General features: G+C 49.3%; 1 protein-coding gene across 1 annotated transcript in view; it reads right to left on the bottom strand.

Annotated features, from left to right (window-relative positions):
• Positions 1-2,170: 2,170 nt before the first annotated feature.
• The window catches only part of TRPV3 (transient receptor potential cation channel subfamily V member 3), a 40,734-nt gene continuing 16,742 nt past the window's right edge, over positions 2,171-26,162 (bottom strand). Inside the window, exons 8-19 of the mRNA XM_025851399.2 lie at positions 21,433-21,573; positions 19,408-19,688; positions 17,168-17,344; positions 16,079-16,237; positions 15,325-15,426; positions 13,500-13,573; positions 11,310-11,475; positions 9,778-9,844; positions 8,203-8,477; positions 7,044-7,156; positions 5,825-5,904; positions 2,171-5,518 (exon numbers count right to left, since the gene is read on the bottom strand). Coding sequence (XP_025707184.1) covers positions 5,421-5,518; positions 5,825-5,904; positions 7,044-7,156; positions 8,203-8,477; positions 9,778-9,844; positions 11,310-11,475; positions 13,500-13,573; positions 15,325-15,426; positions 16,079-16,237; positions 17,168-17,344; positions 19,408-19,688; positions 21,433-21,573 — 1,733 coding nt within the window. The 3' untranslated portion in view covers positions 2,171-5,420. The remainder of the gene's footprint in view (positions 5,519-5,824; positions 5,905-7,043; positions 7,157-8,202; positions 8,478-9,777; positions 9,845-11,309; positions 11,476-13,499; positions 13,574-15,324; positions 15,427-16,078; positions 16,238-17,167; positions 17,345-19,407; positions 19,689-21,432; positions 21,574-26,162) is intronic.

Below are 26,162 nucleotides of genomic sequence, written 5' to 3'. Positions count from 1 at the left end.
CTCGGTCTTTGCACTTGTAAAATGGGGCTGATCATAATAGTGTCCCTCTCTTGGGATTATTGTGGAGAATAAGTGGTCTGATGCAGCCGAGCACTTAGCACAGTGCCCAGCACAGAATAAGTTATTCAAGTTCAAATTCCTAATACAAGAGGCCTTTTGTGATTTGCTCCTCCCTCCCCCACAACCTTCTAGATGCTTTGCCTTCAGGTCCTCCTGTCCTAGCCCATCTCACATTGTTTTATTCCTCTGTGCCATCACACAGACTGGTCCTCCCACCACAGTCCTCTCCCTCCTTCCTCCAGCCCTCACCCCCACTCAGCCCTCACTCTAACTAATTCCTCCTCTTCCCTCAAAATGCTCAACTCTCGTTTCATCTCAAAGCCTTCTGGGCCTGCCCCTTTGCCCCCCTCTGCTTTCATCCCATCTTCAGGACATTACTGGTATCTTTTTCAGTGTCTGCAACCTAATGAGCGCCCAATAAAGTGTATTCTACTAAATGAGTGTACTTAAACATCCCTTCTCTACCTGAAGTGTCTTCATATTCCACCAATGTCTTTGCCTTCTTTTCTTCCTCCCCAGCCACTGCCTGAGTACACCCATCACTCTCAATTGAAATTCACTTGATTCTACACTCCTCAGATGTTACTGTGTCCCAAAGGATGGCAGGCGGAAAATACACCCTTTTAAGCCTGCAATCCCGTTGCAAAAACAGGGAAATGTTCACATTTAATAATTCCTCTGTGTAAAACCTTTTAGTAGCTTCCTCTAACCTTGGTATGAAATCTCAAAACCTCACCACAGCTGAACAAGTCCTATGTGCTCTGGCCTCTGCCTACCTCTCCAGCCTTATTTCATGTCCTCCATCCTCAACTGCATTAAGCTCCCTAGTACCTTGAGGTCTTTGCCCACACTGTTCCCTCTTCTTGAAGGCCTATCCCATCCCTACACTCCCTTTACCTGGATGAGACGTATTCTTAAATGTGACTCAGGCTAGGCTAGACCACTCTGTTATACAAGGTCATGGACGCTACTGACTAGCACTAACTAGTAAACCTCAGAGAACCTGGATCCTTGGCCCAGGAAAAAACATTGTGACCTTTATGTGTCATTCCATGTCTCTCCAAGTCTCAATTTCTCCACTTATTAAATGGGGATGTAATACTCATCAAACCTATAAAACTGTTATTAAGATAACCAATGTGATTGGAAAAGCTTTACAAATAGGAAACATACTATCTTAAAGGCTTAAGTTGCAAAATACCTTTTGGAAGGTAACTTTCCGCAATATTGAGAGCCATGAAACTGTTCATATCTATTGACCTAGGCATCCCACTCCCAGAATATATCCTATGACAGGTTTTTCTATCCGTCCACCCAGAATGTTCCCGTGGAAAGCACATTCCTAGATTATAGGCTGAAGCTTACCTGAGCTCAGATGTAGATTATGTACAATTCCCATTTCTTTGCCACCCAAGAAGACACATCCCAGTGAAGGATGTTACTCTAGGGGTTGTTTGGATTAAGTAAATAATCCACCAAATTCAGCAGATCACTTATTAATAAACTGTTTGCAAGTTTTGCAGCCCATCAAGACACAGCAGTGTCTTGACATTCAAGTTAAAAACTGCCATCCTTATGAAATAACGCAAGAGAATTTTACAAATGAATATACAGAAGTTGGCCAATAATGATAGTAGTATCATTGCCTCCTCACAAAGGTCCTGTGAACAGAAGGGATTTATACTTTCTGGTCTCTATGTGGAGCCATGGTTTTATAGCCACACAAAATAAGTCGATAGCCAGCAGAACATGTTGGATAGAGCACTGCTTGGGGGTCAAGTGGCCTGAGCCGCTAACCGTTTCTGGCTGTGATTCCTTGGGCATGTCATTTCAGCTCCCTTAGTTCCCCTTTACTCAAACTGGTTCCAGAGTTGTTGAGTGGCTCAAAGAGGATACTGGACATCAATGTTTTGTGAGATGTAAACACCATACAAAGGTGACCTGTCTCGGCGTGCTGATTCTGTCCCTGAGCTAGGACCAATAATAATGTTTCAGGTCCAAAAAGTGGGCTTTCCTTTAGCCTTAGAGTAAGCAACACTCTAGGATTCCTAGTTGGTCTTCATAGTGTCTTACCTAAGACAAGGATAAACCACGATCTTAACAAGGCAAAATAAATATTTATTAGAAATCATAAAAGCATTTCTTCAATGGCACTAAAATGTTCTTACTCTGTGACTTCTTAATTAAACCCAGAGTTTCACACACACACAATACTAAGACCAAGTATGTGAATTAAAATTGACAAGGATCAGGCACATTCCATGAGAACAAGGTGACAATTCTGTGTTTGGAACCAAGATCACAGAATAAACATGTAAATCAACGCAAAACTCAAGTATGGCTTACAGGCCTTATCCCGGCCTATCGACCTGGGCCCCACCCAGAGCAAAAGGACACAGTTCAACCAGGCCTTGAGGAAGGAGAGGAACTTTAATAATACTGGGCTCTCTCAGGCAGGAGCCTTCTAAGAGCTTAATTACTTCACAGTACAATCTCGTACACCTTCTGCTACATCCCAGAGAGGAAGGTAAGCACTATTTTTATCCCAGATATATACATCACATAACGTCTAGAATAATAGATTCCTCCTGAGGCAGTTTAGCCAAAGGAAAATTCCCAGCCAAAACCATTATCTGAGCACGGGAGATTCCATCCCTGGAAAATGCCTACCCCTTACATTACTGAAATGTAAATCATGAAGTTTTAAGATGTCCTGATATGCCCCTGGATTCAGTGTGGCGTGGTGTGTGTGTGTGTGCATGTGTGTGTGCCTGTCATAGGGATCACTGGGACAATGCAGACTGCCAACATGGATCATCGGAGCAAAAAGCCTTAGCCCCCTGACATAACATATGTGGCAACCACAAAGGTGGGCTCAAATTCACTGAATAACTGTGCTAAAAAAACAGATGGTGCTGGGAGAAACCTGTGGCCCAGAGGTCAGAACACTCCAACTTCAGCAGTTCTGATGTGACTTTCTGCGTGGCTGCATGGTGTTAAGCAAATCCACTTTCCTTTCTGGGCTTTAGTTTCCAGGTATAAGATAAGGGAACTGATCCTTTCAAACCAATGATCTTTGACTCATTGCTTTCTTTCACCTTGGTAAACCTACCCAGGCTCAGACGATCTAGGCTGAAAGCCTTTCAGGGATGAATACGGGTACAGAAAATGCCCCTGCCAACAAATTCCATCCAGATCCACAGAGAACAGCTCTCCAGTTGTGTGAGAAGACCAAGATCCCATTATTGATTTCCATTCACCTCACCCCCAGCTTCTGTTTAAATGGGAAATGGCGAGCTATCTGACTTTATCCATTCGTATATGAATCAGAACAATTCTGGAATTCCTAGATCAGGGCACCATGGATCCAAATGGTTGCCCTTCAGACCAGGACATCTGCTCTGGATGTATACAAGTAGGGAACTCCAGATACAGGATGCTGAGCTCCAGGCTAAAAGGACCTCAAAGTCCATCTGATCATTCCTTAACAACATCCCTAAATAAGTTCTGCTTAAACATCCTCAATATCTGGAGCAGTTGCTAGATGGAACAGAACCAAAATCTTTGTCCTTGAAATTTCCTTTGGCACTGTTTCTGCCCCTCTGGAACACAGGTGCTCCTCCTGCCTCCATGACAACCCTCCTCCACCAATCTTCCCTTTCCAGAGAACATGCCTAGGCCCTGCTACCCCTGCTCACACCAGAGCTTGCTCTGACCACCACAGCTTAGAGCTCTGGTCGGCTTCAGCTGGGAGTACAGGGGCTGAAGCAAACTGTGCAGGTCTCAGGCTCGTCCCTGACCCACCCCACCCTCTCCCAGCCCTGACCCATCAGGGGCACAAAGGCCAAGTGTCCACTCACCCAGGGAAGTTGGCACACAGAGCAGCCCAGAGTGGAGAAACGGGCCCAGAGTGGACTCCTTGGCCCGCACTCCTCAGTTTGCCTCAGGTCACATTCACTAGCCAATTGCCAAGTTGTCTAAAGGCCAAATTTATTGTTATGCCCTTTAAAATTAAAACTCACGGTCTAATATCTTTGCAATTCCACCTCCAAAAATTCCCACATGAATCCTTTTACCAGATACCTAAGGCAGAGTGGCTTTTATGGTTGTTTAGGTTCCAGTGATCCAGAAGAAGTCTCCCATCCCCACTTCACCTCTGCCCCAGCCTGACTCTGCGTAATTTCAGGGGGAGAAAAGTCAGAGGATGAGGCTCTAAAAAGAAGCCCTATGTCTTGGCAAACACTCCTTTATCACACTCCTTCTCAGCCTCAAAATTCACAGTTAACAAAAATATTTAATACCAGAGCATTCCGGGTATTTCGTTAAATTCCTCCAATGAGAAGTACTGATGTATAATAGTAACCTCTGAGATTTAAGACCGTGGAAACAGAGCAGCTGCTATTTCCGTGCCAGATGAAGCCCCGCTCCCAGCTGGGAGGCACGCATGATGACAGGGCCAGGACAAACACAAGAGCCAAGCTCCTCCACCCACGTCACAGCAGCCCACGCAGGCCCTGCCTGGCACGTCTCATGTGCACTTCTGTGTGTGTAAAGAAAAGCTTCTTGTCCCTGCTCTGGCCACCCTGAGGCCAAGTATATAATACTTATATCCAGCCCCAAATCCCCAAATCTGCTTCTCAGCTTTTAAAATCACATACTTCATCTGAAGTAACTTTCACTCAAAACTGAAATGTCTTTTCTCTATTGAAAATAAAAACCCTGTGTTAATTACTCTACGGAAAACGTCTCTCAGTCTGAGACAGTTGGAACCTTGGCGTACCAAGGCACTCGCTCCGAGGGGAGTTTCCTGGTCCCTGAAGGGTCCGGACGGGCATTTCCACAGCTCAGTCCCCTCTGCCCCCAGGATGTCCGACTTAGTTCAGTCCCCTGTTTGTTCTGGGATGGGATCAAGAATCCCTTAAATTCAGGAGACCCAGTCACGGTAAGGGAGATGGTGGAACGTGTGGGCTAGGGCTGGGGACTGTGGAGGAGATGTTGGCTGGAAGGAAGTTCTGCTCCTCAGGCCTCTGCCCCTTCCCTGCCCCCCACCTCCAGCCAAGCTGCCCTGCAGTTGGTGAGCCCAGGGGCTTCACCCTGGACTTCAGGGACTTCCAGGCTCAGGACTGCCGGCCATGGGTTTACACCAACCCTTTGCTGAGTAAAAAAATATTCAGGGTGTTTCCCACTCAAGCAGATGGACAACTGCCGCTCAGTACAGCCCCCGACTCAGCACAAGGGTGCTTTCCGCCTCTGGGCACGAAGTGTGAGGCCGCATCGCGTCACAAGCCCTCAGCAGGGAGTCCGGGACCCAGCCTGCAGCATCAGGTGGCCCATGCTCACACCAGCTCTGGATTCTGCTTCTACACCGAAGTTTCTGGAAATTCATCTATTTCATCAAATGCATTGAGGGTGGTTTTGCTGTTGCTCCTGGAAGAATCTTGGATTTTGTTGAAATCTGCTTTAAAAAACAAAACAAACAAACAAAAAAAAACCAGACACCAAAACCACGATTTTAGAAAGGCGGTGCTCCCTAATGGGGGGTTCCATGTCTAGCGCACCACCTAATTCCTTTCCCCGCACCTGATTTTTAAAAGTTATTCCAACTAGGGTTATAAAATGTCACAGCTGAAAGAGACCTGAGAACCCATTTAATTCAACCTCCCATTTTGCAGATGGGGAAAATCAGGGCCCCAAAACGCAGTTTGCCTACGGTCATGTGGTCAGACAGGCATGGTCATCACACTTCCTGATGGCAACACAGTACCTGTCCGTCTCACGGGCCCCGGGTCTTCGTTGAGGAAGGAGACATGCGTTTTCCACTCAGTCCACTTCACCTCATTGATCCTGCGAGTGTGATAATCATTCTCACCACTTCTCAACTGCACCTCATTAAATGCAAACACCTAGCCTGGCATTTGGGGTGTTCTAGACAGCTGCCCTTCTGTCCATGCCAGGGATCTGGGACTCCTGCCTTACATGGTCATGTCTGCAGTGTTGGGGTTTAAACCCTGCACTAGTCCCCATCTTCCCAGACCTCAAAGGATCAGTCCCTTCCCAGTGTGTGGGGCCCAGAAACTCAGAGAGGTGTCAAGGGACATCTTCAGACAGCAACGGCTGGGGCCTTTCTGGTGAGAGGCAGCCCAGGCTGAAGAGATGTGACAGTGTGAGGATGAAACTTGTAGAAGTTTAGAAGCTTGGGGTTAAACTAGGGTTAAGGCTGCACTAGGAGAAAACAGTTAGGGTTCAGACCCCAATAAGAGTGGGCAGAGTCTAAGCTGCTAGATTGCAACTCGAGGCAACGGTTTGGCTGAAGTTCATGTTCAGGGAACATCTCTAGAATGAGGGTGTGAACGTTAGAGATATTTGTTAGGATAAGGGTTATAGAGCTGGAAATGGTTGTTTCCATGGTGCGGGAGTCTCAGTCAGAGAAGCTGGGCATGGTGAGGTTATACAGAGGGCAGTCTGTAAGGTCAGGCAGTCAGACGGGGAGAGGATGAAGTAGACTCATCATCAGAAAAGTTGGTCATGGCATGTGCAAATACTTTTTAAAAACCAAAAGCTTGGTATCTGTCCAAAGTAGCTGTCTCCCTGTCCATTCGCCCGTGACAGGCATGCCTCAGGCCCCCTGGTGTCCCATGAACCCACGCAGGCCAGACAGAAGGGCAAGGACTGCCCGGTCGGCAAATCTTTCCTGAACCAGACAGTGGACAGGGAGAGGTCACGGAGGCCACTGCATGGGGCAGGTGGGGGGGGGGGGGGACTGTCCCCAGCGGCCTCCTTCCCTCTCCCTTCGGAAGCTGGTGAAAGCCTCATCCCAGGGCTGGTGACCCCGGAGGAGGAAATTCCATGCACTGAGGAGGCCAGAACCGACTGTGGCTGTGGTTTGGGAAGCAAGCGGCAGCACCGTTTCTCTGACAGTCCCTGACTCATCTCTCTTTCGCCCCCCAGAGACCACCGTCAAGGGGCCCCTCTCCCTTTGTTACCGCAAACACAGCCGGAAGTCTTCCTCTGCTACTTTACACAGCTCTCCCATCCGGAATCTGCTCCTCAGCCATTCTGGTAACATCTTCTCAAACTCCAAAATCGTCCTGGCTCTCTGGGGACATAAATGAGCCTAAGCATATCAATGAGGAGCCGGCCCAGGAACACAGCTCTGCATGAGTGTGCAGGCACCACCCCCAACACACACACGCACATAAGTACATGCACACACCCCCAAACAGCCAGCTCCACTGCAGCGGATGCTTCATGCGCAGAGCCGAGGGTTCAGCTGATCTACAGAATTCAAAAATGAAAACCACCAAGTTCAGGAAAGGTGTTCAAATTGCTTGAAACACAACATAAACACTGTTTCTGGAAGTGCAGGAGCTTCCTAACTGAAAATGTTAGGATCCTGGGATCCCACACATCATGTAATCCCACCCGCATGCCAGGCTTGGAAACCCCTCAGCAGTTTAACTGTCAATAATTTGTCAAATCTCTCCTGAATGTAATCAACAATCCAATTAAGAAGACTCTAATATAATTAGAAACTTCCTTGTGTCAAATCAAAGCTTTCCTCCCTGTCATTGCCCACGTACCTCAGTTCTGCTTTCTGGGGTCACAGAAGGAAGCTGTCCCTTCACAAGTAGCTCCGCAGATATCTGAAGAAACTCTCACCTTCTTCAACCCTCGTCCCAGTACCATTTCTTGTGAGGCACAGTTTCCAGTCCTCTCCCAAGCCTGGTAACCCACTCTGGACCACCCTGTGGGTTAGTGTCCTTGTGCGTAAGGCCCCCCGCGGGTAAGGAATGTTGCAGCCAGGATTGAGGCATGCAGAATTGTCACCTCCATTATCCTATGCCCTATACACCTCTTAATGCAATTGAAGGTCATGGTTCAACATCCACACATCACACCAGAGTCTGAGCAGATCATGCCCATAGCCTGAGTTCGTCTCAACTGTGCAGCTGTCCAGTCACACTGCCTAGACCCTATACTCAAGGAACCTAGACTAAGATGTCCCCAAACCTGGCCAACCACAGGGAGCTGATGCAGATTCCCAGGCCCCACCCAGGTCTGCTGGGACAGACGGTTGTCGGTACAACGTGCTGAACTGAGTCCCCGTGAAGACCCCCATGCCACGGTCCCTGCCAGGCTCACCTGTAGACGCCAGATGCGCTCACTCTCCTTGGAGACATTCTCCACGGTTTCTCCCATCAGGGCGATGAGCATGTTGAGCAGGAGGACGAAGGTGAGGATGACGTAGGTGATGAGCAGGAACAGAAAGAGGATGGGGTACTTGGAGTTCTGCTGTATGTTCAGGTCGCCCAGGCCAATGGTGAGCTTAAAGAGTTCCAGCACCGCCTCACTGAAGCTGCCATAGGAGCTGCAGTCCTTGTTGTCGCTGGGACACTTCTCGATCAATGAGGCCAGGGCTGGGAGGACAGAGTAGGGTGTTCTCCTCTGGCGCTCTGCCTGGTTAATTGCCCAACAAGCTCATGCATACTTGCACGTACACACATCCCCCCCCCCCCCCCCCCCCACACACACACTGCAGGCCTACTGCCTCATCCCCTCTGGTCATTTAGATTTCACCTCCAGCCTCAGCTCCTGGAAGCCTCATCAGGCTGGTTCTCTGCCTTGACCTCCTGCAAAAAGCGCTTCCTGCCTAACAAAGCCCACACTCTTTTCTCCCTCCCCTACCCTGCCATTCAGCCCTTGATCACTCACAGCCTTGCAGAGTTGCTAACTATAATCTATGTGCGTCCCCTGGCTCCCCAACCAGGCTTTGGGCTCCCAAATTCCTGTAGCCTGGGCCATCTCCTCCAAGACCGTAAGGTCCTGAGTTTCTTCCTCATGCTCTGTGGGGAGAACCCCTGGCCTAGACCTGGGCCTCTTTCTTCTCTCCCTTCCAACACACCACAGCAGTGGCTCATTGCTAAATGTATAGACAGGCGAATGGATGAATGGTCAAATTAATGAATGAGTAAATGAAAGGATGAATAAACAGGCAAGTGAAGAAGCAAATAAATAAGCACATTGTGGCCCAGCAAAGACACCAGAAGATGGGAATGCCTGCCTAATTTCAAATGCCAATGATCACGGGGGGGGGGGGGGCATAGGGGGGATGGAGAGCTGCCATGGGAAAATACAATGATACCTCTCTATGCAGAAGCTAGAAATAAAATCAGGTTGTACAAAGGAAGAGACTTTAGGAGGGGCCTCCCCATCCTCAGTCCCCAGGAGAGCAGAGGCCCTCACAGATATATCTGAAGCAAACTGCAAGTAACATGATGTGGGGGGTCAAAGGAGCTTACCTTGATGCATTAATTTACTCTTATTTTTTAAAGACCATCAGTCATATTTCTGCAAACTTTAGTTTCCCTATCTGTAAAATGGAGCCCAAACCACCTGCCAAGCCTCTCTCAGGTTGTGAGGGCCACGTAGGATGCTGGGTGTCAATGTGGGAGGCATACCCCACAGGACCAGAGTAGACAGACAAGAGTGACAGGTCTGGTTCTAAGCCTCAGTTACCTTATGATCAGGGATGATGACTTCCCCTTGGTCGAGATATTGAGAGAAATAAAAAGACAATGCTTGGAAAATGCTAAGCATGGCAAGTGCTCCACCAGCAGGTGACATAAGTTGCTGAGGCTGCTGCGTGCTCTGTCATTTTGACATCTGTATTAGGTGCTTTACAAATGTGGGAGTCCCTATTATTTATAAATCAATTACCTACTCCAAATCCAAGTAGGAACACGATATATACAAACAAGAACTTCAGAACATCATGCAAAATGACCTATAAAGGGAGAAACATGATTCAAGGGTAAGATTTGAGCACATATTCACTAGACCCTGATCTCCTTACTGCTTCCCACCCTCACCCAGCCCCAGCCCTAACCGTGCCTTCCCTCAGACCATTCTCCCTTCCCCTAGCAAATCCTTCTGATGCTCCAACGCTCAGCTCTGGGCCCCATCTCCTCCAAGAAGCCTTCGCTTCCGTTCCTGCTCTCCTCCCTCCTGGCACACAGTCTGTCTCTGTCCCTGATGATCCACCCTGTACGTGAGCACCTTCCTTCGTAGTGTCTCACGTCTGAAATCCTCACACTCCCCGGGGGCAGTGGTGTGCTGGAGCCTGCTGACGCCAGCTCCTAAGAGCTGACGGTTACATTTTCATGAATTTTGTAAGCCGGCTGTTAAACAGAACCATTATTAAAAATTAAATCACATAAACTTATAATTAAGTAAATTATATTAAAAGCAAAGATAATAAATATTCAAAACTCATAGCTCATTTTACAATTACGTATGCTATTAAGGTTATTTAATCTCTGGCAGCCATGTGGTACACATACTGTATCGTGTGTTACTATGCATCTCTTCCTGCCTCTGTGTTCAACTCTGTCATACCGGTAGCTGGAAATCAGCCGTGGTAGGATTTACACCATGGAAATTAGTAAATGGGACAAATCATAGACTCATTATTTTGCTGATTGTCTAGATCTAGATTTAAGACAGCGATGGAGACAATGTTAAGGCAGATGAAACTTTAACATGTGTCCTATCTGTAGCTGAGGTGTCGTGAATAACATAGTAACATTAATGAAAGAGTCTTCCAAAATCTGTAAAACTATGATCCAAGTCAGCAAATAAGTGGCTCACATCGCTGACAAACAAGGGAAGTTCTCACAGAAGGCTGCACTGTTTCACTTTCATCTAACTCCTTAAGGAAAACATCAACTGGTATCGATGTTTCAACAACACTCTCTGTCACTTGCACCCATAGACTGGCAACAGATATAGGAATTCAAGAAAAATCAACAAATCATTCTGCCAGATTCAACTAGCTACGTGGGATTTACAATAAAGAGCATTATATAGTTCATTATTTGTAAATCATGCACTACTCATCCTTTCCGTGGTAAAAATGTATCATGAACATAGTAGCTGGGGTCTATGCGTGTGTATGTGCATTTTCCCCAGAGAGCTGGTTGTTAAATATTTACCAGCACACCACTGCCTGGGGGGAGACCATTCCTTCCCAGTGCCCAACAGGCCCAGGTGTTTTAAGGTCTGGAAACTGAAAGCCTGGCCAAAAGCAAAGGGAGATGGTGGTGTTTGGTAGAAAGAGCAGAGGCTTGCCCAAGGGACAAGCCCCTTTTGCTGTGTCCAGACCCGTTTCTCCATCTGAAAGATGGACCTTCCCTGAGGCTCCCCCAATGCTGAGCCCGCACATCTGTGATGCTCACGAGCCTCCAACGCACCTTCTGGATCATGACGCTGTACATGCCCATGGACTGGAACCCCCGCGTGTAGTAGAGCATGTTTGCCCAGCCCAGGGCCATGGCCAGCACAAGGCAGGCGAGGTACTCCTTGTAGGTGGACAAGTACAAGAAGACGGACAGCACCACAAGCACGGCTTGGACAAAGCTGTTCAGGAGACGCAGGGACAAGGGCCTTACTCACCTCTGCTCGGCAGCGGGGCGAGCCCTCCACCCCTGCCTCCCTCAAGCCCTGGACGTCGGGGCAGGCCCTCGCGCCCCTGCCTCCCTCAAGCCCCGGAGCGGCACCCCGATGGGTCGTGCTGAACAGGCTGGGGAGGCCGCCAGTGTCTGACACCCAGCCTTGCAGACGGCAGCCCCAGCTGCGAGTCAGAGCCGGCAGTGGGCTGGCAAGAGCTGGTGGGGACGTTTAAAAAGCACAATCCCCAGGACTCGAGGAGACTCCCGCTCAGGAGCCCATCCCCCACAGGTCAGGGAGCCACTGGTGTAGACTAAGGCAGATCCCCAGGACTCGAGGAGACTCCAGCTCAGGAGCCCATCCCCCACAGGTCAGGGAACCACTGGTGTAGACTAAGGCAGATAAGCAAACGATTGCATTTTCAACAAAAATGACAAAAGCTAACAACGTCTGTACTTAAAAGCCAGTCATAACAAAAGTCCCCCACAACCGGCTTTTTAAAATCTTTTTAAAAACTACAGTATATGCTAAATGATAGATAGCCTAAACAGATTGGTGCCATAACAGTATGAATGTACTTAGCACTATTGAACTGTACACTTAAAGTGGTTAAGACGGCAACTTTTATGTTATGTAGATTCTACCACCATTAACATTTTTAAGTACCATGTATAACAAACACACAGGCTCAAAATCTACTGCTAAACAGGACTACTACACCATCAGTTATGCAGACCTCTAGATAAAAAGCTCTATTGCTTGTAACATCACACAGTCTCCATGATTATAAAATAACTCATTAAAGTTAGGACACAGGCAAACTTGCTTTTCTTGTGCAGTGAAAAGCAAATGTTTGGGTGATCGATGCATTTTTTTGGACTGAAGTGAGGAAGCAGGTGTTCACCTTCCTCACCACTAACAAAACACTTAAGAAGCAGAAAAGCAGGACAATGCGCTGGTGCCTTTTGTCTGCACGAAAGCCAGCGGCCGGATAAATGAATTCTTCTCTGGAATTATCATATTTTCTCAAAGGCGGAGACTCCCATGTGGCTGACATCATGGGGTTCATCTACTCACTGCAGTATCTGGGCACCCCACTTGCCCACAGGGATGAAGAATTCCATTCACGACTCTAGAAGGCAGGTACATACTTAATAAAACACCGAGGTATTTGGAAACATTGGGCCAAGATTTCAGGTCCTATAGACCCAGCTTCCCAAATGCTCCGAAGACGGACTTTGGTGGGATCGATAGAGCTCTGGAGCCCAACCTCCTTCATTCCACACGGCAAGTCCTGTTCCATTCACGTGGCAGCAATGCTGAATCTGCCTCTGTTCATTTAGGGACAGGCGTCACGCAAGCCTCTGATGTTAGCTGCCCATGACCTCATTCCGCGAGGCTGCTGAGCCGGGCTTTCTGGCCAGGGCTCCAGGGTAGGCAACCGTGCCCTAACATAGGGTGAAGATGACTGGGAGGCTGGGGCTGGCTTTGACGCCACTGAGGCTCTGCCAGACTGTGAGTAACTCACTTCCCCGCTCTGGGCTTCGGGTTTCATGCCTGCGGATGAGACTTGATGATTTCTCTAGGGCTCTCCGGCCCTGCTCCGCCAGAGTCCAAGATGGCAACCTCTAGACCCCACACAACTAGGAGGAACGGGCCCGGACTACCCCGTCATAGAGAAGTAGACAGCACTACTAAGCCTTGTCCTGCCTTCTCGGCCACACCCACCACGCAGGGCTCTATGACAGGGTGGAGACGGTCATCACTGCAACCTGACGGTGGGCACTCTGCTGGGGTCTTCTGGTCCTCTCCATGGGCATCCATGGGCTTCTCTTACTAGAAGGGACAGAGTAGGTCCCTGGCCATGAGACTATGGCAGAACAGCTGGGACATGGTGACATGGGAGGATGCTTGTTCCAGAGGACACAGAAGCTGCCATACAGGACTTCGGCCCTGCCTGTGCAGTGGGGACCAAATGGGACAGACCTACTTACAAGACAAAGTGAAACCAGGCATCAGAGAGAATGGACTGCAGATCCGAGGGTCTCAGCAGGAAGATCGCGATGCCCTGAGGCCAAAAAGGAAAGAAAACCTGCACCCTCTTCATGCCTCTCACTGGAAGATCTGAGGAAGGTGGTGTTTCCTCAGGCCTGAGACCCAGTGGGGGGGAGGGTGGGAAGGCCAAGCCAGAGCCCAGGTGAGGGATATGGAAGGGGACCTGAGCCTGGGAGTAGAGGCAATCCAGGGTAGAAGTGGCTGCACCCCCAAATCATCTCACCTCGCTCACTCTCCCCCTCATCCTTACCCGGACCCTGCAAAACAGCCCAGTCACACCATCCCCTGCCATTCCCCCAATACAGCCTCACTTCTAAAGCCAAAAACAAGAAACGACAGGTGTTGGTGAGGATGTGGCGGAAAAGGAACCCTCCTGCACTGTTGGCGGGAATGCAAACTGGTGCAGCCACTCTGGAAAACAGTATGGAGCTTCCTCAGAAAGTTAAAAACAGAACTACCCTACGATCCAGTAATTGCACTACTGGGTATTTACCCAAACAACAAAAACACTAAATCAAAGAGATACATGCACCCCTATGTTTACTGCGGCATTATCTACAACAGCCAAGCTAGGGAAGCAGCCCCAATGTCCTTTGATAGATGAATGGATAAGGAGGATGTGATATATATACAATGGAATACTACTCCCCAGCCATGAAAAAGAATAAAATCTTGCCATTTTCAATGACATGGGTTAAGTTGGAGAGTATTATGCTAAGGGAAATAAGTCAGCCAGAGAGAGACAAATACCATATGATTTCACTTACATGTGGAATTTAAGAAACAAAACAAAGGAGCAAAGAGAAAAAATAGAGACAAAGCAAGAAACAGGCACTTAACTATGGAGAACAACTGATGGTTACAAAGGGGAGGCGGGTGGGGGGTCGGGGAAACAGGTGAAGGGGATTCAGGAGGGCACTTGCGGTGGTGAGCACTGAGTCCTGTACAGAACTGCTGAATCACTATATTGTACACCTGAAACGAATATAACGCTGTATGTTAACTATATTGGAATTCAAATTAAAATTTTAACTAAAAAAAAAGACAAAAAATGATATGGCTTAGCTCTCCTGCCTCTGAGCCTTTTTTAAAGCTGTTCCCCATGCCCACCCTGTCATGACCTCCTTTCAAATGTCCTCGTGCCAAAGCCCACCCTCACAGACTAAATGTCATTTCTGCTTCCTAGCCTTCCCCCGCTGCTGTCCCCATAGAGGAGTCATCTCTCTTCCTCGGGGCACTGGTCTGAACCCTACACAGGGCCCTTTGCATAGTCTCTTTTGGAGTCCAGGCATTTGTGCCTGTCTGAAACTCCCCGCAAGGCTGCGAGTTTAAAGAGGACAAACTCCCTCCCTCCCTCTCACCTCTCCCAGGGCTCCACATATAGAAGGTGTTCAGAAGATACCTATTGATTCATTGGTTGATGGATGGGTTGATAAGGGATTGATTGATAAACCCAGCTGAATGGCCGGGTCAACGAGAGAAGTGACTGAATGTGTGGATGGAGGGACAGGAAGATATGCCACCGAGTGGCTGGGAGGGTATATAAATGGCTGATAGATGGACAGAGGGATGGAGGGGCAGATAGATTAAGTAGGCGGGACAGGCCTAGTGATTTACTTATTCTCCTTTTGTAACTAAGAAATGGAAAGCTTAGAAAGGAAGTGCTCCCTGTGGTAAGGCAGAGCAGGGCCGATCACAGCCAGGCCTGCTGCCCCCCTGCCTGCCCCCCGCAGGCAAGTGCAGAGCGCCTAGTGGCCCACTCACCTCCTTCACAGAGATGCACAGGGCCCAGATGAGCACGAACATCCTTCCTAACAGTTGTAGCCACCCCATCTTGTGCGTCAAGGCCAACGGGTGCGGGAGGGCCTGGGAAGAAGGGAAGGAATGGATGGGTGCAAGATGGGGAGTGAGGAAGGCAGGGGTAATGGCAGCTCCGGGTGTAGGATGCACAGACACAGGCCAAACCCTCTGGTTGAGCCAGAGGCCAGCACGAAGCCCAGGCTCTGTACAATGTGAGAGAAAGAACGGCAGCTTCCTGCCCCTGTCCCCACCCACAGTGGGACCCAGAACTCTATGGTGAGGGAAACAATCCAATCCATGCTAACAACCCCTCACACCTCGTGGCATTTTTTCATTCCAGAACCCATTCATATCCAGACACTTAAAGGACACTCAAAGCTGAAGCTCTGTGCCCTGTGTAATGAATGGGAAACTGAGGCCCAGAGTGGGGGGACCCCCCATTTCCTGTGGCCCTCACAGCAGAAACACCCAATTAGCTCTTTAGACTTAGGTGGAGCCTGGGCAGGGCCTGCGTCTCCCAACCTTCCGGATCTCCCCACAATAGCTAAGCACTAGAGACATATTCAGTTCCCTAGAAGCTGTGAAGGATGACTGCCGGGGAACACCATGCGAATGTCTTGGTCATTCTGGGCCTCAGTTTCCTCACCTGCACATGGGACTGCTCCAAGCTCCTGGAGCTCTGACCACCCCACCCGCCTCCCTCCAGGGGCCCACGTACCTCCTCTTCCCGGGGGCGGTAGTAGGAGACCAGAGTCAGGGTGATGTTGTAGAAGAAATAAAAGCAGAAGGACAAGAAGAACATGTACTTGGCAAACTTCTTCCATTTCATATGCAGCAGTGTGTGCAGGGGCTCCAGGGTCAGCATCTCATGCCGGTTCTGGGGGGCAGAACACCACCACCATTTTTAAAGGGCCCTCATTCCAAAGGGAACTCTGAGTCCGCCCCACCCATGGCAGAAGGGGCCATTCTGTCCCATGGACTGGTGTGGCTGGAAATGCTGGGAAGGTAATTTCTAGCTCCTGAGGCTCCTTCCCAGTGCCCCCAGGCAGCAGCCAAACCCCACAGGAGCTAGGCTTCCAGTGGGAGTACCTGCTGCTCAGTGGGGAGCAAGGGCTGCAAGGGGGAAGGGCCGTGACTGCCCCAACTTGGCCCCTTTACTGTGTAACCTTAGGGAAACCCCTGACACTCCCAGGGCCTCAGTTTCCTCATCCATAAAACTGATATCAACCAAACTACCCTATCAACCAGGCTGCCGTGAGCCTTCAGGGAGACCCCAGACAAGGCAGGCTCTGGTAAACATGACTCTTGGTAACATGTGGAGGATGAAGTTCCAGTCTGCTGCCTCACTTCCCCCCAAAAGCTGAAAACCTCTCCCTGCTGATGCTCTCTCTTCCCCTCCAGCTTCACTGATGTTCCCCCCCCCCCTCTTGCCTCCTCCAGGAAGGCCTCCCGGATTGCTCCAGCTGTGCCTTCTCTGGGAGGAAGGGTAGATTACAGAACCATTAGGGAAGAGAGGGAGAAACAAGATGGAGAAGATCAACAGCAATCATCCCATCCCCACTCTCACACTGCCCAGGATTCTGGGGCCAGGAGACACCCACCACAGAGGTTTATAGTGCAAGGTCAGCTGGGAACAGGTAAACACAGCACCTGCCCTAGCCCTGCCCTTTCTGTGTTGACTCTGCCCACTGAGGCAAAGGAATGGGGGACTACAGACACGTCCAGCTAGTGGCATGGATCTTCCAAGGGCAGCCTGAGGCCCCGCCCCTCATCCCCGGCCCTTCTCCAGCCCTCCTGAGAGACCCACATCAATGTTGGTGTTGTAGACAATGATTTCCAGCACCGAGTTGTCTGTCGTAGTGTCCACATTGGTGAGGTCATAGAGTGATGATGACACAGGCCCGTATGCCCAGTCAGTGAACTTCCGGGACAGGCTCCGGAGGGGCTTCTCCTTGATCTCACGACTGAGTATATACTTCAAGATCTGGGGACAGAAAGAGGAACAGCCGTAGAACTGGGCTGGGAAGATGCTTCCACCTGGACGGATTGAGTCCCACCTCTGGCCCTGACACCATGACGCCTGGGCTGGGCTTCATCTGCGGAATGGGTGTGAACCTCGGGGCTCTGCCCAATTCACCAGAGACTGAGAATACAAGGGACAAAGGGTGTGGGGGCCCTTGGCGGGACGCAGAAAGCTAATCAGCTCATAAACCCTCGTACCAGTTGGGGACCCCATTCAGTGAAGCATCCGGGAACTGCCAATTTTGAGAAATAATTTGTTTGACCTGGATGGAGAAGAAACTAGAAGTTTTCCCAGCTTCCCCGTACCACCCTCAGTCAAGACCATTCCAGCTGAGGCTCACTGTGGGCCAGACGGGGTGATACAAGATGCCAGCCTAGCAGAGAGGCCTGAGAAACCCACTCTCCAGGTGATCCTCAAACTCTGACGCACAGTAGAGTCACTGAGGAACATTCGACAATCCCACACCACCGACGAATTCTGTCCAGACCTCTGCAGGTGGGACCCAGACATCTGTATTTTGTAAAGCTCCGTGGGTGGTTCCAAAGTGCAGGCAAGGTGGAGGGCAACTGCTCTCCAGCTCATCGCTTTCCAAAACTGGGGCCAGGGCTTCCTGGGGCACCAACCCAAGGCCCAGGAAGAGGGTCCCGTTGGGGAGAACAGTGTCAGAGCCCTGATCTCACACAACCCAGTGGGGTTCCCATCTCATCTCATATGGGAGCCTTGTCCTCACAGTCCAGGCAGAGAAACTCCAGACACAGGACCAGTCTCCCCATCCTGAGCCCCAGCCTCAAAGAGCCCCAAGGAACAGGGTCTGTGTTGTAAGCATCTCTGCACCCTCCACTCCCAGCACAGTGGTCAACCTGGGCAGCATCCAGAAAGGTTTTCCAAAGAACACTGAACGAAGAAGAGAAAGGGCCAGGAATGGGGGAGTCCCCTCCCCAGGACTGGCCATGGGGGAGCACATCATCCTCTAGAAAATCAAAGGGTCATGGGGCCATGGTCCACGCAGGCAGAACACATGCCCCAGCGGCTTACAGGAAGCTCCACTTGCAACCCTCCTAATCTGACTCTCCTCAAAGCCCCCCACAAACTGTTCCCGGGGGTGGGTAGGAGACGGTGGGGACGGTGGGAAGGCACACAATTCCTCCTCTGTCAAAGCCAATCTCCAACCCTTCCTTCCCCCACAAGAGAATGAAAAGGTCCTTTGTGGGCCCCAGCCCTGACCACTGGGACCGGACCCAAGGCCCTTGAGGCACCCGCCTCCCCTGTCAGCTGCCCTGAGGCTGGCACAGCTGTGACTGCACCCAGCCAGTCCTCCACAGCCTCCCAGGAGCCTCAGTCCCCTCCCAGGGCTTGGACACATGGAGGCTGAGGAGCAAGCTTCTCTGAGCCTTGCCCTCGGGCCCACCTGAGTCCTGACCTTGATCTTAGACCAAGCTGTGACTCCAGGCACCAAGAGAGATGGGAGCCCACCCCAGCCCGAGTCTTCACCAAGGTTAAGCCCTGAGTTCCTCAGCCACTCCACACAGGGTGCAAAGGGCCACAAGTAGCCATACTCTCTGCTGAGGACTTGGCTCAGAGTTTCAACACGACAGACAGTGGTCTCTCCAGATTCAGGCAGCCCATTGGCTCTGGATCCAGAGCAGCCATTCTGGGACTCCTGTCTTCATGAGAGGGTCAGACACAGCCTCCGCCTGGGTGCCTCACCACACGGGAACCCTCAGCCACAAAGCCTGTGAGGTACTGTGTCACCATGGCCTTCAAGGTCCCCCACTCCGACCCCAGATGGGAGCTCCAGAGCAGGGCATAGACACATGGAGTGTTAGGGACTGAAGTCCAGAGGGCGTTCCCACGTGCCGCATCTCTGCGCAGTCACTCAGAACAAACCCACCCCAGGCCACAAATGCACTTCCAGACGGAAGGCTGACCTTCCCCTGGCCAAGGTGTAATCTGTGGGGTCCCCAGAAAGGCCCAAGAGCTGGCAGAGAGCCCCCTTGTCCTCCTTCCCACCCCTGAGGCCCCACCTCGGCCTTGCCCATCTTGGCGGCCAGCTGCAGCGGTGTGAGACCGTCGTTATTGTGCATGGTCTCCAGCTCCCAGGTTCCGCTCCTCAGCAGGATCATGTCGTACATGCGCTTCACAAAGTCATTCTGCGTCTTGAAGTCCTCAGCCACCGTCACCAGTGCGTGTAGGATGTTGTTTCCCCGTGAGTCCTGCGAGGTGATATCTGTCTGCTCATTCTCCATCAGCAGCTGCACAATCTCGGGCTGGTTGGTACATGCCGCCAGGGCCAGTGGGGTCTCGCCTAGGGCAGGGGGGAGCACTGGAGCTCAGTTCTCTCATAGACCTGCCCAGTGTTCCCCAAGCCCTAGGACTGAAGCCCATGTCCCCAGCACGACTGACCCCCAAGCTTCCCTGTACTTCTCCCCATCTTCCCCCTTGGATGGGGAGAGCAGGGAGACTAAAGCTGGATCACTGCCATAACCTCCTAACTGGTCTCCCTACTACCACCCTGGCCCTCCATCACTATCCTCAGCACAGCAGTCAGACTGGTCCTAGTAACACATAAGCTTCACCTCCCCCAGAATAAAAGCTTGGGTTCCAACAACAGCCCACAAGGCCCTGCATGTTCAGATGCCATCTCCTCTCTTACCCCACTCGCTCCTCTCTGGCCATAATGGTCTTCTTCTTTTTCCTAGAACATACCAGGCATTTTTCCTACCTCAGGGCCTTGGCACAGGCTGTTCCCTCTGCTTGTAGTGCTATTTCTCAGTATCTGCATTGTGCATCCCTGCACCTCCTCCAAGTCTTTGCTCAAACATCACCTTTTCAATGAGTCACCCTAACCACACTATTTAAAATTGAAATCCACCTCCTTCCTGACCTGGAACTCCCGACCCCCCTTCCCTGTCTTATTTTTTATTTTTCCATGGCACTTCCATTTTCTAACATATTACATAGTGTTCTTATTTATTATGTTTATTATTGATGGTTTTCCTCCAGTCTAGAATGTAAGTTCCATGAGGGTAGAGATCTTTGTTTTGTTGACTAATATATTTCAAACACCTAGAACAGTGCCTGGTGTATATAGTAAGTGATCAATAAATGTTTGTTAAGAAAAGAGAAGGCAGGTGACTCACACGTGGTCACACAACAAGCCTGGGATGGAACCAGGACTGGACAGCAGGTCTCCTACTCTTTCCCTTCCAGTCTCCCTCTTGTTCCCTCTCTTCATCCCACCGGACAGACATTTCCCAACACTGGCTCCAACAGGGTCTGACCTTGGACAGTGGACTGGACAAGACCCTGTCCTCATGGCTGCTCAGACCCATCTAGTCCTACTGATAAAAAACAAACAAACAAACAAAAACCACCCAGAAGAGAAAACAGGTCAGTCGTTGTCAGCTAAGAGCTGGAATGGGAAAGGGGTTGACAAAGTTGTGTGGGGAAAGTTTCTGGTGTGAAGGAACTATTTACACCCTGTCTTCATGGTGGTGGTCACATAACTGGATGCATTTGTGGGGCTGAACAGAACTGTCTGTGAAAACGGGTGAATTTCACCGTATCTAAAATAGGCATTACAATCTTTTTTCCACCCAGAGCATCCTAACCCCGATTGCTTTGGAACTCCCTAACTCGTCAGTGAAGGAATTTGCCTCTCTTACTTCTGACTCCGAGTTTGCAGTCCTGGAAAGCACTGGGCACAGGGGCAGAGGCGGAGTTGGGCGCTCCTTACTACACCGGACAAATCATTTCCCCTCCCAGAACCTGTCTCCTGGCCTCTAAGATTGGACTTTTTCCCTGCTCCCTCTCCCAGGTCTCTGTTCCCTATCCAGGGCTGCTCCAGTGGACGCCTGCTTGCACCCGTTCCGAAGGCTCTGCCCCGTGGCCTCCCGGGTCCCGGTTCTGTCCCGCTGGGCCCCAGACGGGTCCACGGATCCGCGCTCGGGCGGGCAGGAACCCGCAGTGGGGGCTCCAGGCCGGCCCACCAGGGCCGACTGGGGTGGGGGGGGGTCGGGGAGCCCGTGCCGGGCGTGCGCAGCACCCACCGAAGTAGAAGCCTTCGTGCAGGTACTTGGGGTTGAAGAAGAAACCCCTGGCGTGGGCGTTGACGTCGGCGCCCGCAGCGATGAGCAGGGCGGTGACGTCTCCCTGCCGCCGCTCGATGGCGATGTTCAGTGCCGTCTGCCCTGCGGACCGAGTGGGGACGGGAGGGGGGGCGCTCAGCGGCCGGGCCCTGGGAGGGGGGACGGGAGGGGGGCGGCCGGCGGCCGGCGCCGCCGGGGGGGGGGGGGACGGGAGGGAGGCGCTCGGCGGCCGGGCCCTGGGGAACATCCCCCTCTCTGGCCTCCGTACTCCCCACCGAGCCACAGCGGAGTACTAGCTGCCGGCCGGCTCCGCTCTCCGGTGCCAGGCGCTGGAGACACGGCGGTGCACAGGATGTAGTTCTGATCCTTCTCCTGGAGAAGCTCTGAGTCTCGCTGGGATTTAAGTGCTGTGATACTGGGAGGTCAAGGGCTGTGGTACCTAGAGCAGGGGCCCTTAACACAGCCGGAGGGGGACAGGTGAGGGTTCCCAGAGTGGGCCCTAAGCTGAGACCCCTTAAGTTAATCAAGGCTGGGTGGGCTGGCTCAAGACTTCATAAACCAGGTTAAGAGGTTAGAACTTTATCCTAAGTGCTATGGGAAGTCACGAGGCATTGAAGCAGGCAAGTGACAGCACCAGCGTTTTGGGTTTTGTCCATGTGTATTTTCTGATCCCTCTGGATGCAAAATTGGAGGACGCATTAGAACGAGCCCAGACTTGGGAGGAACTGGCGCTCCACTGGAGAAAGAGATGATAAGGGCCAAAGACCCTTGGGAGAAGAGTCCTCAGAACAGCCTGTGGGGGTTGGGAGAGAATGGATGACTGGCCTAGGAGCTGGGAGAATGGTGCCACCATGAGTGAGGAACAGAACAGGGGAGAAGCATCAGGAAGGGGCTGGAGGGACATTAACCCAGTGGATGGAGCCTGTGGGCTCTCCAGATGGAAGGGACTGGAAGGCTGGGGGTCTCAGAATGTCCCACCAGAAACAGCATTTTCCGAAGAGCTGCCACCATGCCATACACAAAAATAAAGTCCTGGTGGATTAAAGAAGTAGGCATTTAAAAAAAAAAAAAAAACCTAAAAATTCATTTATAACTAAACTTTTGGTAGGGAAGAACTTCTTAAGCAAAATTCAAAAGCGCAGAAAGAACCACAAAGAAAAAATCAATATGTTGGCTTACAAAAAAATAAATAAATAAAGCTTTCTGTATTTCAAAAGACATCGTAAAGAAAGTTAAAAGGCAAGTGATAGGCTGGGGGAAATATTTGAGACATAAATAAAGAGACAGTAGGTTTTCTAAAGTTCCTAGTATTTTAAGACCTCTTACAAATCAATAGACAAACAACTTAAAAGAAAACTAAAAAAATATTAACAAGCACCTCACAGAGAAGAAAATACACATGGCCAATAAAGAAAGTGAAACAGGTTTGGAATCACTGATAATCGAGAAAATGGAAGTTAGAATCTAACAAGTTAACACTTTTCTACTTTTCACTGACTAGACTGTCAAAAACCAAAAACAAACAAACAAAAAAAAACAAAGCAAAAAACAACAGCAACAACAAAAAAGGATAATTTCCAGTATTAGCGAAAGGTGAGGGAATGAGTACTTTGTATTTTGGGGAGAATAAATTAGTACCTTTTGGAGGAAATCTGACAATTATCATTATAAATTTTAATGTGCAAGCCCTTGAACCCAGAAAATCCAACTCAAAGTATTTTCCTGAAACATGTGTGCACTGAGCACAGGCTCATAGGCAAGAATGTGTACTGTGAAATTGTCATAGTGAAAAACTGGAAAACATCCAGATATAAATTAGCCACAGGATAGCCATACTCAGACTAAGCAGGTAAAAAGGAGGCAGACTTGCATATTCTAAGATAAGAAGGTGTCTAAGGCATATAGTTTAAAAAAAAAAAGTAAGTTGTAGAACAATGCAAACAGTATAATACTATTCAATGCTAAATAGACATGTGAATAAATAAACCTATGTCTATGTGCACATTACATATGTGTAAAAAGCCTAGGAAAGTCCTCAAGGTCTACACAACATAATCATTTCTAGAGAGGAGAGTGGAAAACAGGCAAAGGGTTTTCTTTAAAACTTAATTAAAATCTTTGAATTTTTTTAAGTTCTAAAGGTATTTATTTTTAAATTTTTAAAAAAGATTTTATTTACTTATTTATTTAGAGTGTGTGCAGCGGGAGGGGCAGAGTCCGAGAATCTCCAGCAGACTCCCTGCTGAGCTCAGAGCCCAGCGTGGGACTTGATCTCATGACCCTGAGGTCAAGACCCGAGGAGGAGTCAGTTGCTTAACCGACTGAGCCACCTAGGAGCTCCTCAGTAGGTTTTTTAAAATCTGGAAATGTAGGTCCTTCAGGTCTGGAAAATATTTTTGTAATTACTCCTTTGACCATGGACTCCCTTCCATTTTCTCTATCCTGTATTTCTTCTGTTGGGCCTCCTAGGTGGATCTTTTACTTTCCCTATTTTTTCTCTCTCCTCTTTTCCATACCTTTATTTTTTTTTCTACTTTCTCAAAGATTTCCTTGACCCTATCTTTCAAACCCTGCTATTGGCTACTTTATTTCTGCTACCATATTTTCTTTCTTTTTATTTAAATGTTTTACAATGAAACTCTATTCATGTTATTTATGCAATTAAAAATAGTTATGTTGAATCTCAATGATGGGTATAAAATCATTTGTTATATTAATCTCAAATGTATGTTTAAAATTTTTAATAATAAAATTTTAACTGAACAAATTGCTTTAAAAAAGGCCAATTTCTAAAGGTCTTTAATAAAATGCTAAAAATGATAATATTTTAAAAGTTGTTTTTGGATCCTCTTAGCAGCACAGGAAGGAAATATTAATTAGCTTCTGCCAGATGGAGGAACTGAGACTCAGAAAGGCAAAGTAACATGCCCAAAGTGAGGAAAAATGCTCGCCTGGTGGTGCTGTAGTCCCTTAACCCCCCGGCGGCAGGGAGCACCCATCCAGGACACTGAAGGGAAGGTACCAGCAGATACCATCAGAGGGAAGAATGGGAGGTTGGTTTCTGGGAAGACAGAAATAAATGGCTTCTCCCACAATGCAGAGAGAGAGTGAGTGCTCACAGCCCCCAACGAGCCCACCAGCAAAAGACAAAGTCATGAAAAAAGGAAGTGAAAAGGGGAGGCTAAGAAAGAAGAAAAGTAAGGAGTTGCAGTCGGGACAGCAAAGCCTTAATAGTAACCTTCATTTATTCACTCATTCAAAAAACATTTATTAAAGACCTCTTATGTGAGACCCCAAGGGTCCCAGGGAATTCACTATGGGCAAGACAGACTCTATCCCTGGCCTCAAGGGGAACATGCTGCTAGAAAGGGGTGTAAGTCCCTGTATACTGACAAGAAGAAAGGAGGGGACAGAAGGGGACTGAAAAGGGAGAAGAATCAAGACAGGCAAGCCTGAGGCACTGGCCTAAACCTCCCTGGCTAAGGACTAGTATCAACTCCCTAGTGACAGGTTGAGAATATTATATATAGCTCATCTGGTTTCTCTCTTTGCTTTGGCTACCAGGGAGCTCAGTGTGCAGTTCAGCACTCGGTTGTAGCCATCATCCCTGGATTCCCTCTCTTCCTGTCAACAGTGTTGAGTTTTCACAATCCTTTACTTTTTCTTGTATATAATAAAAACCCTAGCGAAAGTCTGCAGTTTAAATAAATAAAAATAAAAAGGACTTTGCCCCATGAGAAAAGTTGAGGGCCCAAACTAGACTACTCCCTGCAAAGAGCAATGTTTAGTGCCCCCTCTCATATCAGTGAGATAGCATCCAGTCATTCCTGAGCCCATCATTTTTGCACCTCGTTAGAGCCCAAGAGGATGTTTACTGAGTCCAAAAACTCAGTGAGGACACATTTTACTGATTATTCACAACAGATTTGCCGGGCGGGGAAACACTATCCCAAATGTGGTCTCCCTGCCCCTCTCCAATCCACTTAAGAGAGAAGCCACGAAATTGAGACCCAAATGGGGCGGTAAGTAATAACAATGATGGTGACACTAAGACTGGCCATGTGTTGGCCTCGCCCAGCTATCTGATAGCATCTCTGGCCAGCTTCCCACTGCCCTGATAGGCCAAACTCATTCCCATCTCAGGCTCTGGCCCTTGCCCTGCTCCCAGTCTTTCTCATCATGCAGGCCTCAGTTCAAAGGTTACCTCCCTGCTGATACACTCTAAAGCTGCCCATCCCCAGTCACTTTGGATCACATTACCTTCTCCTATTTTCTTTTCCTAGCATTTTCCATCTAAAATTACTTTATTTAAAGCAGTGGCCTATATCTGTCTTGTTCACCACTACACCCCAGTGCCGAAAACAATGCCTGGCATGTGGCAGTTAGCTCAAAACTCTCTGCAGAACATGGTGCAGCCACTCTGGAAAACAGTATGGAGGTTCCTCAAAAAGTTGAAAATAGAGCTACCATACAATCCAGCAATTGCAGTACTGGGTATTTACCCCAAAGATACAAACATAGGGATCCGAAGGGGTACGTGCACCCTGATGTTTATAGCAGCAATGTCCACAATAGCCAAACTGTGGAAAGAGCCAAGATGTCCATCGACAGATGAATAAAGAAGATGTGGTATATATACACAATGGAATATTATGCAGCCATCTAAAGGAAGGAGATCTTGCCATTTGCAA

The sequence above is a fragment of the Callorhinus ursinus genome, unplaced genomic scaffold (assembly GCF_003265705.2).
Source record: "Callorhinus ursinus isolate GAN/ISIS: 27379988/994484 unplaced genomic scaffold, GSC_fseal_2.0 scaffold133, whole genome shotgun sequence".
Taxonomy (NCBI): Eukaryota; Metazoa; Chordata; class Mammalia; order Carnivora; family Otariidae; genus Callorhinus; species Callorhinus ursinus.
The sequence above is the reverse complement of the archived record's forward strand: the minus strand, read 5'-3'. Positions and strand labels throughout refer to the sequence as shown.